Here is a 12,880-nt window from a genome sequence, read left to right on the forward strand (position 1 = left end):
TTGGTGGCCTGACGCGTCAAAATGCGGCCATTGTCGATTTGCAATGTCTTAAACGGAATTGTTTAAACAATGTTATGGTGGAAAACAGGAAAGCAAAATGCACGTGCAAGTTATGGCATTCGTAACTCGTGTTAGTGGCTATAATAAGGCAAGCATAAGCCAATAATTTGTCATTCAATTGCCAACATTTTTCAAGTTCGAAAATGCCGAGACTCAGCGCTGCCGATCAGAACATCGCCACAGGACATACCCAAAGAGGGGAATCGCAGTCTTCTGTTGTACGCCACTTCAACGTCCACCACAGCACCATTTGCCACCTTTCAAATTGTGACCGATACTCACAGTTCAATTCCACTGAAGACCGTCCGAGAACAGGCCGACCAAGAGTTACCACCCCTGCACAGGATCGTTACATTCGACTGTTCCACCTACGTCATTGCAATGCCACAGCTACGGAGACTGCAGGACGCATCCCTGGTTTGAGGAGGATATCGGACCAGACCGTCAGTAACCATCTTCGCGAGGCTGGAACCTTTGCAACAGATCCATCGACAGCGACGTTTGCGTAAGTGTGATGCCTTACAGCCTTGGAATTTGAGAAACAAAAGACGAGTGTGGTTTAGCGATGAATCACGATTTCTTCTTCGCCGGAAGACAACGTGTTTATCGTCGTCGAAATTAGCGTAAATTCGACAAATTCGGTTGCGGTAGTGTCATGGTGTGGGAGGCCAACACAAGGAGATCTGACTTGGTTGTGGTTCAGTGAAATTTGACAGCAAATCGCTACATGAATCAAATTCTTCAACGCAACCTTCCTCCAATCATTGACCGCCAGAGGGAGCTGTTTCAATAGGACAACGGCCCACTGCACACAGCTCGTGTCAAGGTTGACTACCCTCATAATGCCAACATCGACGACCTACCCTGGCCGTCGAGATCTACAGATCTCAACCCAATCGAACACCTCTGGGATAAACTCGTTCGACGTTTACGTCAACGTCAGAACACGCCGCAGACACTCCCACAACTGGCAAACACGTTATAAGCAGGACAGAATTCGTACACTTATCCAGTCAGTGCCGAGGAGATGCAGAGCCGTGATTGCTGCCCTGGGCGGTCACACGAGATACTGAGTTCAGCGCATCCTCGTGGCCTTATGTGACATGACAATGAACATTTGTCAATGCCTTTGTACAACGACAACATGTGACTATCGAGCCTCAAAATTTCATATTTGTTTCTATGATATTAAACTGAATATATCGACTTTATTAGGTACAATACATTCACTACAAATCTACCTGTGCGTTTCTTTTTTTGAAGTGTGTAATATGAGTTTGGGTTTCCACATATCCTGTGGACGGCTGACCTTGTTATCGTCATCGTCAACTACGTGGTTGACATTTGAAGGGCAACACGTCTGACTCCATCGCTTTCCACTTCCTACACATTATCAGGCTTAACACACTTGACACTTGACATGTACTTGACACACTCCTCATTCCCAGCTCGTGAACAACCATGTGACGTGCAGTTCACAACATGGCGTACGTTGACATGCAGCATCTGCTGCTATTGGTAATATGTTTGGGCCCCCTTGCTGTGTGTAAGTAGAGTTTAATTAAGACGATTTTATATTTCGTTATTTCTGTACAGATTGGATTCATCACTTTGAATATTGGAAACATTTCGAAATTTCTAAAAACTAGGTTGATATTATTCACAGAGAAGGAAGTTCCATGAACTATTTGCGACTTGTGCATTTCGGCATGCTTGTGATATTTAATCATACCTGTGACCTAATGCCATAGCTTTAGTTGTTTCATATTATTTGAAACAGACTTCTGCAGTTACCCAGCTAATCTGAAAATCTTTTTTCAAGTAATGTGAAAAAACCCATAGGATGTGTTGCTGGGTGAGGGGCGATGAGGGCACACAAACGCACTTCTTGTCGCGAGCTCGTCTGACCCGAAAAATCGTCGTTCATTTTCGACTTCTCTGAAATGGCTTGATGTATTCAGCTGAAATTTGGTGTGCTTGTTAACAACTATAAGGGAGTCTAGTTTGTTCAAGTCATCAAAATCGAAATTTCAAAATGGCTGCAAGTTAGCCATCTTTGATTTGAAAAAAGAATATTTCAGTGAAAGGACCAGTGACGTGAAACTTGGTGGCAGAACAAATAACACTCTCAGTGAAAATTATATGAGTGAAAACCAGTGAAGACACGAGGTGTTTGCGGATTGGTTAAACATGACCTGCTCTATCCGTAGCACCTGTCATCCACATAGTTTGCTTAGAAAATATGTGTAAAAATTAAATTAAATTAAATTAAATTAAATTAAATTAAATTAAATTAAATTAAATTAAAGATTGCTAACTTGCAGCCATATTAAAATTTCGATTTTGATGACTTGAACAAACTAGACTCCTTTATATACTGAACCGCAAAAGAAACGTTTATTGCTGATTTGTGTTAGCTTATTGCTGTTGCTGATTGCTTGCGTTTTAGCTCGACTAGAGACTGGGGGCCCCCTAACTAAGGCTGGGCATGGGTGCATGTCTTGGCGTGCTAAAAACCTATGATCGCGGGTTCGAATCCCTGTTCGCCCTGATTATGCTTTTAGATTTACCAGCACCATAACCATGGTCGCGAGTCTCACCAAATATGATAATGTTTCTGTCCAATATTACTTCGGTCGTTCCTCCCACATCAAGCTGACACGCCGTGATTTAATTGAAAGACCGTTCATAGCAGCGTTAAATGCAAGTCACTCATGCAACATTAAGTTAACAAACCGTTCTAGAACTGAAATATTGTTCAAAGGGACATTAAACCCAACTCACTTACTCCTCCTAAATCAAGCTGACACACGGTGATATAACTGGAATATTGTTCAAAGCGACATTAAACCCAACTCACTCACTCACTCCTCCATCATCAAGCCGACACACCGTCACAGAACTTAAATACTGTTCAAAGCGGCGTTAAACCCAACTTACATACAAACGTGATATACTACGAAGTTTGGTCGAGACACCAGTGAATAGTAAACCGTTATCGATGAACTGATATTTTTAATTATTTTCATGAGATCAGTAATTGTTTTAATGCAATCGTCATATCTGTTAATATCTATGAGTTGATTCAGTTAAATAATGATAAAGATAATTATTTAAATCATAATAGCAAAACTGAATTAATGTACAGTAAACTACGGTTATAACGAACTCAAAGGGACCACTAATTATAGTTCGTTATAACCGTAGTTCGTTATAGTACATATACAGCATGACTACAGCAAGTAGTCGGGACCAAAAAGTAAGTTCGTTATATCCGTCAGTTCGTTATAAGCGTGTTCGTTATAACCGTCGTTTACTGTACATCATTAATTAATTTAATGACAACAGTAATGCTTAATTCATTAATATATGTAATCCCTTTCACGATATTTATTCACAGATAATTTCAGGAATTCGGTTTCTTATTTCAGTATGTTATTTACAGGTATAATGAACTGACTTTATATCAGTAACTGGTTTGAAGATATCATTGTAAGTATTGTTATAAAACTGATATAGACCGCCTCCGTGGTCTAGTGGTAGAGCGTCCGCCCAGAGAGCGGAAGGTCCGGGGTTCGATCCCCGACCGCGTCATACCAAAAGACGTTAAAAGATGGTACTTTTTGTTACCCTGTCTGGCGCTCGGCATTAAGGGGCTAAAACAAGGACTGGTCGGCTCGGAGTCAGTATACTCTGTCTGAGTGGGGTATTCATGTTAAACTGCGGCATGGTATCTCAGTGAGCTAGCACTATAAATCGGAATCAGTCCGGACTAGTACAAGAAGCCACACAAACACAGACACGTACATGCACGTCGCTATATAAGTGCAATAATCTTGGACGCGACGTTAAACCCCATTTCACCTCACCTATAAAACTGATATGATGAATTCTTTTAGGCTATGAGGGCTTGAGGTAGCATTGTGGTTAATGCGTTCGCACGTCACGCCGAAGACCCGGGTTCGATTTCTAAAATGTGTGCAATGTTTGAAGCCCATTTCTGGTGTCCCCCGTCGTAATAGTGCTGGAATATTGTTAAACGCGGCGTAAAATCACACTCTCTCGCACTCATTTTAAGGATATCATTAATTAATTTCACGATACCATTAAATATTTACTGATTTTCCATTCCAGGTGCCAAAAAGCTTGTTATGGATCCACCAGAGCCAACTATCAGAGTGACACGACCGTTTGCACTGTCTTGTCATGTCGCGGGGGTTCGATGGAACCAAGACGTTAAGGTTGAATGGTTGGACCCTGACGGGGAAGTCATTGACTCTCATGACAGGTAAACATTAGGTGGTGGCGTTCGACCCGTGAAGACCGGGGTAGAATAGGTCTTCAGCAACCCTTGCTTGCTGTAAGAGGCGAGTATGCTTGTCGTTAAAGGCGACTAGGGGTGGATCGGGTGGTCAGGTTTGCGTGGTTGATGCATGTCATCGTATCGCTTGATATTGATAGCCCGCTGACACACAGTATACTGACTCCGAGCCGACCAGTTCTTGTTTTAGCCCCTTAATGCCGAGCGCCAGGCAGGGTAACAACAAGTAACGTCTTAGCGTTTTAAAAGCGGTATGATGCGATCGGGGTACCATCCCCGGACCTTCCGCTCTCCGGGCGGAGCTCTACCACTAGACCACGGAGGCGGTCAGGTGAAAATTATTGTAAATGATTTACAATAGTCTTGTGGCCCGTGGTTTCAAATGAAAGTTAAGCAACGATGGTCTCGGAGAGTTGGTGGATGGGTGACCACGTGGTTGCTTGACTCCTTGGAGTTTTCGGGGCTATGGCCCTGAACCACATGTTCATCCAGCTATAAATGGGTACCCGGTCGGATGTGAATTTAGACCTTCGTGAACCTCATACGGTACCTTGGTTTCTGTACTCCTCAGGGAGTGAGAGGAATTGAGTGCTCACGGATCCAAAGACCTGGGCAGTAGTACTGTAGCAATAGTACTGTAGCAATAGTATTGTAGCAATAGTACTGTAGCAATAGTACTGTAGCAATAGTACTGTAGCAATAGTACTGTAGCAATAGTATTGTAGCAATAGTAATGTAGCAATAGTACTGTAGCAATAGTACTGTAGCAATAGTACTGTAGCGATGGTACTGTAGCGATAGTACTGTAGCAATAGTACTGTAGCAATAGTACTGTAGCGATAGTAATGTAGCGATAGTACTGTAGCAATAGTACTGTAGCAATAGTACTGTAGCGATAGTACTGTAGCGATAGTACTGTAGCAATAGTACTGTAGCAATAGTACTGTAGCGATAGTACTGTTGCGATAGTTCTGTAGCAATAGTACTGTAGCAATAGTACTGTAGCGATAGTACTGTAGCAATAGTGCTGTAGCAATAGTGCTGTAGCAATGGTACTGTAGCGATGGTACTGTAGCGATAGTACTGTAGCAATAGTACTGTAGCGATAGTACTGTAGCGATAGTACTGTAGCAATAGTACTGTAGCAATAGTACTGTAGCGATAGTACTGTAGCGATAGTACTGTAGCAATAGTACTGTAGCAATAGTACTGTAGCGATGGTACTGTAGCGATAGTACTGTAGCGATAGTACTGTAGCAATAGTACTGTAGCAATAGTACTGTAGCAATAGTACTGTAGCAATAGTACTGTAGCGATAGTACTGTAGCGATAGTACTGTAGCAATAGTACTGTAGCAATAGTACTGTAGCAATAGTACTGTAGCAATAGTACTGTAGCGACATGAACATTCACTTGGTGAATGAAATCTGATCAGTTACACACGGACTTCATAATGCGTGCGTACGAGTGCCCGCGTTTGTGTGCGTGCGTGCGCGATTGTTGTTTAACGGCCAGACGTTATATCGCCAGAATATTGATGATTTGGTCTTTAAATCATCGAGTATGGACCAGGTAATCTTGTGATTGACATGACGAACATCGATCCACGCCATTGGGATACGGTCCGATTATGTTGTAAACCGTGTCTTCATTGACTTGTCTTTTAGGAGGCTCTACCACAGTCTTTACGTTGTGATCTTTATGGAATCTTGGCGCGATGATGTGAAAGAAACGGGAAACTATACGTGCAGAGCAACAATCGGGGGAAAGACTGTGGAAAAGTCTACATGGATCTACTTCTCAGGTAAATTGTAGTCAATCTCCATACACAACGAACGAAATTCGAGCCCGTACGACGAACCCCTACATTTTAGTTATCTCATCCCTAAATACGCAGAACTAAAAAATTGATATGCGTTTTCAAACGGCGTTAGGGGCAGAGGGCTTTTTGTCTGAGACAAAATATATTCGGTTACTACTCAAAGCATACATTTTGTTCACTGAGAGGAGGGGAGCTTTCGTTTACTTCTTCAGAACTTGAACATACAGGATATTTATCTCTTGTGAAACTTGAGGTACACGTATTTCTTTCAGGTATTTTCAAAACACACCACGTGACCTATATCTCACCATCACCTCCAAAATCTGAATATTAAATGGTCGTTTGGGTATATAGAAATTATATACCTAATGTTCTATAAGTCACCCGTCAGCCCATTCAACCTGTCGCGAAGGTGCAGCAATTGAGTTAGGATCGTGGGTTCGAATCCCAGTTCGCCCCGATTATGTTTCTAGATATATCAGCACCAAACCTGTACTCTTGGATTTCACCGAAGTGGTAAACGTCTGAGACCTGCATCACTTCGGGCTTTCCTCCCACATACGGTGACACGCCGTGATACAACTGGAATACTGATCGAAGCGGCGTCAAACCCAACTCACGCACTTACTCAAACATGCTAGATTCTACCATACGTGATCTGATATTTCAGATGTCCCAGCCGTCGGTATCTATCCAATTGATAGTAATAATAGTGTATCGAGGATCCAAGGAACAGGAAAACTTGCCCTGACCTGTAAAGCCACAGGATTGTCTGCATCGGACACCAAGATAGAATGGCTGGATACTAACAACGAAACCATTGGTCATGCTCTTAAACCCGGCAGGTAATCTTACATCACCATACTCTGCATCTACACTTCAGTCCTTCTGCTTCCAGATCACTTACCCTGATACACATGGTTTGAATCACACCATTCTGCATCTATACTCGGGGGCAAGGGTGGCCCAGTCGTCCAGGGTGCCGCGATTCGCTGTGCAGAGTTGCGTCTCTTGGGCACACCAGAAACCTGTGATTGTGGGCTCGAATCCCGGTTCGCCCCAATTATGTTTCTAGGTTTGTCAGCACCATACCCGTGCTTGTTGTAAAAATCTGAGACCTGCATCACTTCGGGCTTTCCTCCCTCATTTAGCTGATACGCCGTGATATAATTGTAACACCGTTCAAAAAAGTGTTAAACCCAACAGACTCACTAACTTCTATACTCCAATCCTTCTGCTTCAAGATTTCTGCCACTGATATACATACGTAGTTTACATCACAAGATTCTGCATCTATACTCCAATCCTTCTTCTTCTACATGTCTGCCACTGATATACATACGTAGTTTACATCACAAGATTCTGCATCTATACTCCAATCCTTCTGCTTCCAGATGTCTGCCACTGATATAGAAAGTTTACATCACAAGATTCTGCATGTATATCCCAATCCTTCTGCTTCCAGATTTCTGCTTCTGATATACATGGTTTTCATCACAATATTCTGCCTTTATTCTCTTATCCTTCTTCTTCTAGATTTTTGCCACTGATACACATGAGTTGACCGATGCAAATCCCTAATTTGACTAGTGCCATATTCTCCTTTGTTTTATCGGATGAAAAATTGAGTTGCCTTTTCATGTGTTTGTGATGGGTTGAGGTTGTGGAGGACACGCTCACTATTTCGCAGTCACATGGTATCGTCAGTGTGTGATATTGATTCATAAACACCTGCTTTAAAAGCGTTAAATCTATTGACGATGAACAACCTTGTGATGTATGTGATGTGTTGTGAACAATATGCCACTGTTAGAAGAAAGTATCTCTCGCAATATTACACTGAATATCGATCTCTCATAAAATTTAACCCCAAATCATTTAGACCCGGAAATTCATGACATTTGTGAGAAAATCTACCCCAGCAATCACAGGGAGACTGTGCCTACAAGCGCCGGTTGATAAGAAGACGGAATGCCGTAGGACCTAGTTCCGGTCTGACAAGGCGATGACGCTCATTCCTTCTCACATCAATACAGGCGATACGGAGCAGCCATACGGACGATGAAGAGCAGTGATGCGGGCGATGAAGAGCAGTTATATGGGCGATGAAGAACAGTGATGCGGGCGATGAAGAGCAGTGATGCGGGCGATGAAGAACACTGATATGGGCGATGAAGGGCAGTGATGCGGGAGATGAAGAGCAGTGATGCGGGCGATGAAGAACAGTGATGCGGGCGATGAAGAGCAGTGATGCGGGCGATGAAGAACAGTGATATGGGCGATGAAGAGCAGTGATGCGGGCGATGAAGAGCAGTGATGCGGGCGATGAAGAGCAGTGATGCGGGCGATGAAGAGCAGTGATATGGGCGATGAAGAGCAGTGATGCGGGCGATGAAGAGCAGTGATGTGGGCGATGAAGAGCAGTGATGCGGGCGATGAAGAGCAGTGATGCGGGCGATGAAGAGCAGTGATGCGGGCGATGAAGAGCAGTGATGCGGGCGATGAAGAGCAGCGATGTGGGCGATGAAGAGCAGCGATGTGGGCGATGAAGAGCAGCGATGCGGGCGATGAAGAGCAGTGATGCGGGCGATGAAGAGCAGTGATGCGGGCGATGAAAAGCAGTGATATGGGCGATGCAGGGCAGTGATGCGGGAGATGAAGAGCAGTGATGCGGGCGATGAAGAACAGTGATGCGGGCGATGAAGAACAGTGATGTGGGCGATGAAGAGCAGTGATATGGGTGATGAAGAGCAGTGACGCGGGCGATGAAGAACAGTGATATGGGCGATGAAGAACAGTGATAGGGGCGATGAAGAGCAGTGATGCGGGAGATGAAGAGCATTGATGCGGGCGATGAAGAGCAGTGATGCGGACGATGAAGAGCAGTGATATGGGAGATGAAGAGCAGTGATATGGGAGATGAAGAGCAGTGATGCGGGCGATGAAGAGCAGTGATATGGGTGATGAAGGGCAGTGATGCGGGCGATGAAGAGCAGTGATATGGGTGATGAAGAGCAGTGATGCGGGCGATGAAGAGCAGTGATGCGGGAGATGAAGAGCAGTGATGCGGGCGATGAAGGGCAGTGATACAAATGTTGATTATGACCTACAGATTTACGGATCCAGCAATATTTGAAGAACGTGTCGCAAAACATATCTTTATCTACGATTGTGGCGTCCGAATATAGTTAACTCAAACTATGTCTGAGGTCATGCTTACCCTTTTCACGAACACCTGGTGCCTAAACTGATTTTCAGTGATTTATTCACATACTTTTCACAGGTGTTTTGCCTTTCACGATTTTTATGCAATCTGTTCAGATAATCGAGTCTTGATATTCTCCAGCGTTGGCGATGTTAAAGTACATACGCGCGGGTGTTATTGGGTTGTAAGGGTGCGGAATTAAGACAATTAAATAATTCATGATGACATTTTCGAGTGTCAAATATCAGAAAAGTACCCGCACAAAAGTGAGAAAACGTGTCGTATTTGTCTTCTTATTTAGTTGCCTCTTTTATATTTTCAGGATCTACACAAAACAGTTTCCTCTGAGAACGCGTTTGCAGTTCGATGACGTGAAAATTGAAGACCATGGACAATACACATGCCGTGTCATAAATGGTGGCAAAACAACACTGAAATATGTACATCTCAACGTTTATGGTGTGTCCTTAAAAGACTGAGTCATCACCTTTCGTAACTAACCTCATATCCACTCGTACACTCACTTTCCCACCTTTCTACGCAATCTACCATTTCACCATACACTCACTCACCCACCTTTCTACGCAATCTGCCATTTCACCATACACTCACTCACCCACCTTTCTACGCAATCTGCCATTTCACCATACACTCACTCACCCACCTTTCTACGCAATCTGCCATTTCACCATACACTCACTCACCCACCTTTCTACGCAATCTACCATTTCACCATACACTCACTCACCCACCTTTCTACGCAATCTACCATTTCACCATACACTCACTCACCCACCTTTCTACGCAATCTACCATTTCACCATACACTCACTCACCCACCTTTCTACGCAATCTACCATTTCACCATACACTCACTCAGTCATCTGCCATTTTCACGGAGGCCACCTCTATAATGTATGAACTGAGAGATGGTAACACAGCAGATAGTCTCTGTGTAGTGGATGAGATTAAGTTTATAGCAGATAGTGTCTGTGTAGTGGATGAGATTAAGTTTATAGCAGATAGTGTCTGTGTAGTGGATGAGATTAAGTTTATAGCAGATAGTGTCTGTGTAGTGGATGAGATTAAGTTTATAGCAGATAGTGTCTGTGTGGTGGATAAGATTAACTTTATAGCAGATAGCGTCTGTGTAGTGGATGAGATTAAGTTTATAGCAGATAGTGTCTGTGTGGTGGATGTGATTACGTTTTTAGCAGATGGCGTCTGTGTAGTGGATGAGATTAAGTTTATAGCAGATAGTCTCTGTGTAGTGGATGAGATTAAGTATATAGCAGATAGTGTCTGTGTAGTGGATTAGAATACGTTCATAGCCTATAGTGTATGTGTAGTTTATAGCAGATAGTGTCTGTAGCATGGATTAAATTAAGATTATAGCAGGTAGTGTCTTTGTGGTTGATGAGATTAAGTTTGTTGCAGATAGTGTCTGTATAGTGGATGAGATTAAGTTTATGGGAGATAGTGTCTGTTTAGTGGATTTGATTAGGTTTATAGCAGATAGTGTCTGTGCAGTAGACTCGACTAAGTGTATAGCAGATAGTGTCTGTCTAGGGGATAAGATTAAGTTCATAGCAGATAGTGTCTGCGTAGTTCAAAGCAGATAGTGTCTGTATCATGGATGAGATTAAGTTCATAGCAGATAGTGTCTGTGTAGTGGATGAGATTAAGTTTATAGCAGATAGTGTCTGTGTAGTGGATTAGATTATGTTTATAGCAGATAGTGTCTGTGTGGTGGATTTGATTAGGTTTATAGGAGATAGCGTCTGTATCGTATCGTGGATTAGATTAAGTTCATAGCAGATAGTGTCTGTGTAGTGTATAGCCGATGGTCTCTGTGTCGTGGATGAGATTAAGTTCGGTGTTTACATCCTTGCTTCTGTTTCAGGAGTTGTTGTACGTCCACCACCAAATAGTTTAAAGCTGATCAGAAACACCGGACTAGCTTTGCATTGCTACGTCACCGAGCCATCAGGAGGCAGTGATGTAACTATAGAATGGCTGAGCTCCAAAGACGTATCGCCTTACGATCCAAAGAACGCACACAGGTAAAATAATTGAGGTTTAATTATAACCAATGTGTATCTTTCTGCAGCAGGCCTATTTTTTTACCATACATCTGTTCTATTTCTGAATTCTAATATTTCCATTTATCGCAAATAAGTACATGCTATCTATCACCCCACCCTGGCTTACGCTAGAGGTATCGCTTGGGGGAGATCAAACAATGTCTCCCGGAGGATATCGTTACAATGAATTTCATTACAATGCTTTTGCAGACCATTGTGACTCCATTGGTTACCACGAAGTCCCTACCATTGAAGGTTGCGTGCTGTTCTTTTACAACCAAGGAACTGGTTATCACTGTTTATGTTGGAAAATTATGTTGGATGACAGACAGAATCTGATTCAAACATATATATTTTTTTAAAATATGTGAGAATGGATTGGTGAACAAGCGAATCGCTTATGTGAATTCCGCTCCATAACGCATTATACATCATACAATTAATACATCATACAATTCATACATCATACAATTAATACATCATGCAAATAATACATCATGCAATTAATACATCATATAATTAATACATCATGCAATTAATACATCATGCAAATAATACATCATGCAATTAATACATCATGCAAATAATACATCATACAATTAATACATCATACAATTAATACATCATGCAAATAATACATCATGCAATTAATACATCATGCAAATAATACATCATGCAATTAATACATCATGTAATTAATACATCATGCAATTAATACATCATGCAATTAATACATAATGAAAATAATACATCAAACTATTAATACATCATACAATTAATACATCAGTGAAAGTTAAATGTAATAAATGAATTATACGTGCCAGGCTAGATGTGTATACTTGATAAAAATATTTGCAGTTTCTTATCATTCACGTCATTTACTTAATTGAAAATCTGCCATTTTTTTAAATATGAAGTTTTGAATAGAATCTAATATCTGGGTTTGATCTTCCTTGATCAAATACGAATTTCCGTACAGCACAGTTTGTGAAGAGTAACCATGTGGGTAAAAATACATTTCATTTCCAAGAATATAGTTATTTGTACACACACACACACACACACACAGACACAAACAAACACAGACACACACACACGCACACACACACACACACACACACACACACACACACACACACACACACACACACACACACACACACACAAACACACGCACGCACGCACGCACGCACGCACGCACGCACACACACACACGCACGCACACACACGCACGCACACACACACACAAACACATACACACAGACATACACGAACACACACACGCACACACACACGCACACACGCACACACGCACACACGCACACACACACACACACAAATGTAAAGCATCTTCGGTATGTCTTCATTGATGTTTGTGCAATTCATTT

At 42.3% G+C, this 12,880-nt stretch overlaps 1 protein-coding gene across 1 annotated transcript in view; it reads left to right on the plus strand.

Annotated features, from left to right (window-relative positions):
* The first annotated feature begins 1,502 nt into the window (after positions 1-1,502).
* Positions 1,503-12,880, plus strand: part of LOC139457512 (protogenin-like) — a 38,840-nt gene continuing 27,462 nt past the window's right edge. Inside the window, exons 1-6 of the mRNA XM_071238898.1 lie at positions 1,503-1,606; positions 4,195-4,348; positions 6,049-6,185; positions 6,874-7,048; positions 9,731-9,867; positions 11,312-11,471. Coding sequence (XP_071094999.1) covers positions 1,543-1,606; positions 4,195-4,348; positions 6,049-6,185; positions 6,874-7,048; positions 9,731-9,867; positions 11,312-11,471 — 827 coding nt within the window. The 5' untranslated portion in view covers positions 1,503-1,542. The remainder of the gene's footprint in view (positions 1,607-4,194; positions 4,349-6,048; positions 6,186-6,873; positions 7,049-9,730; positions 9,868-11,311; positions 11,472-12,880) is intronic.

Source organism: Haliotis cracherodii, unplaced genomic scaffold, assembly GCF_022045235.1.
Source record: "Haliotis cracherodii isolate W230 unplaced genomic scaffold, xgHalCrac1.p SCAF_12, whole genome shotgun sequence".
NCBI lineage: Eukaryota > Metazoa > Mollusca > Gastropoda > Lepetellida > Haliotidae > Haliotis > Haliotis cracherodii.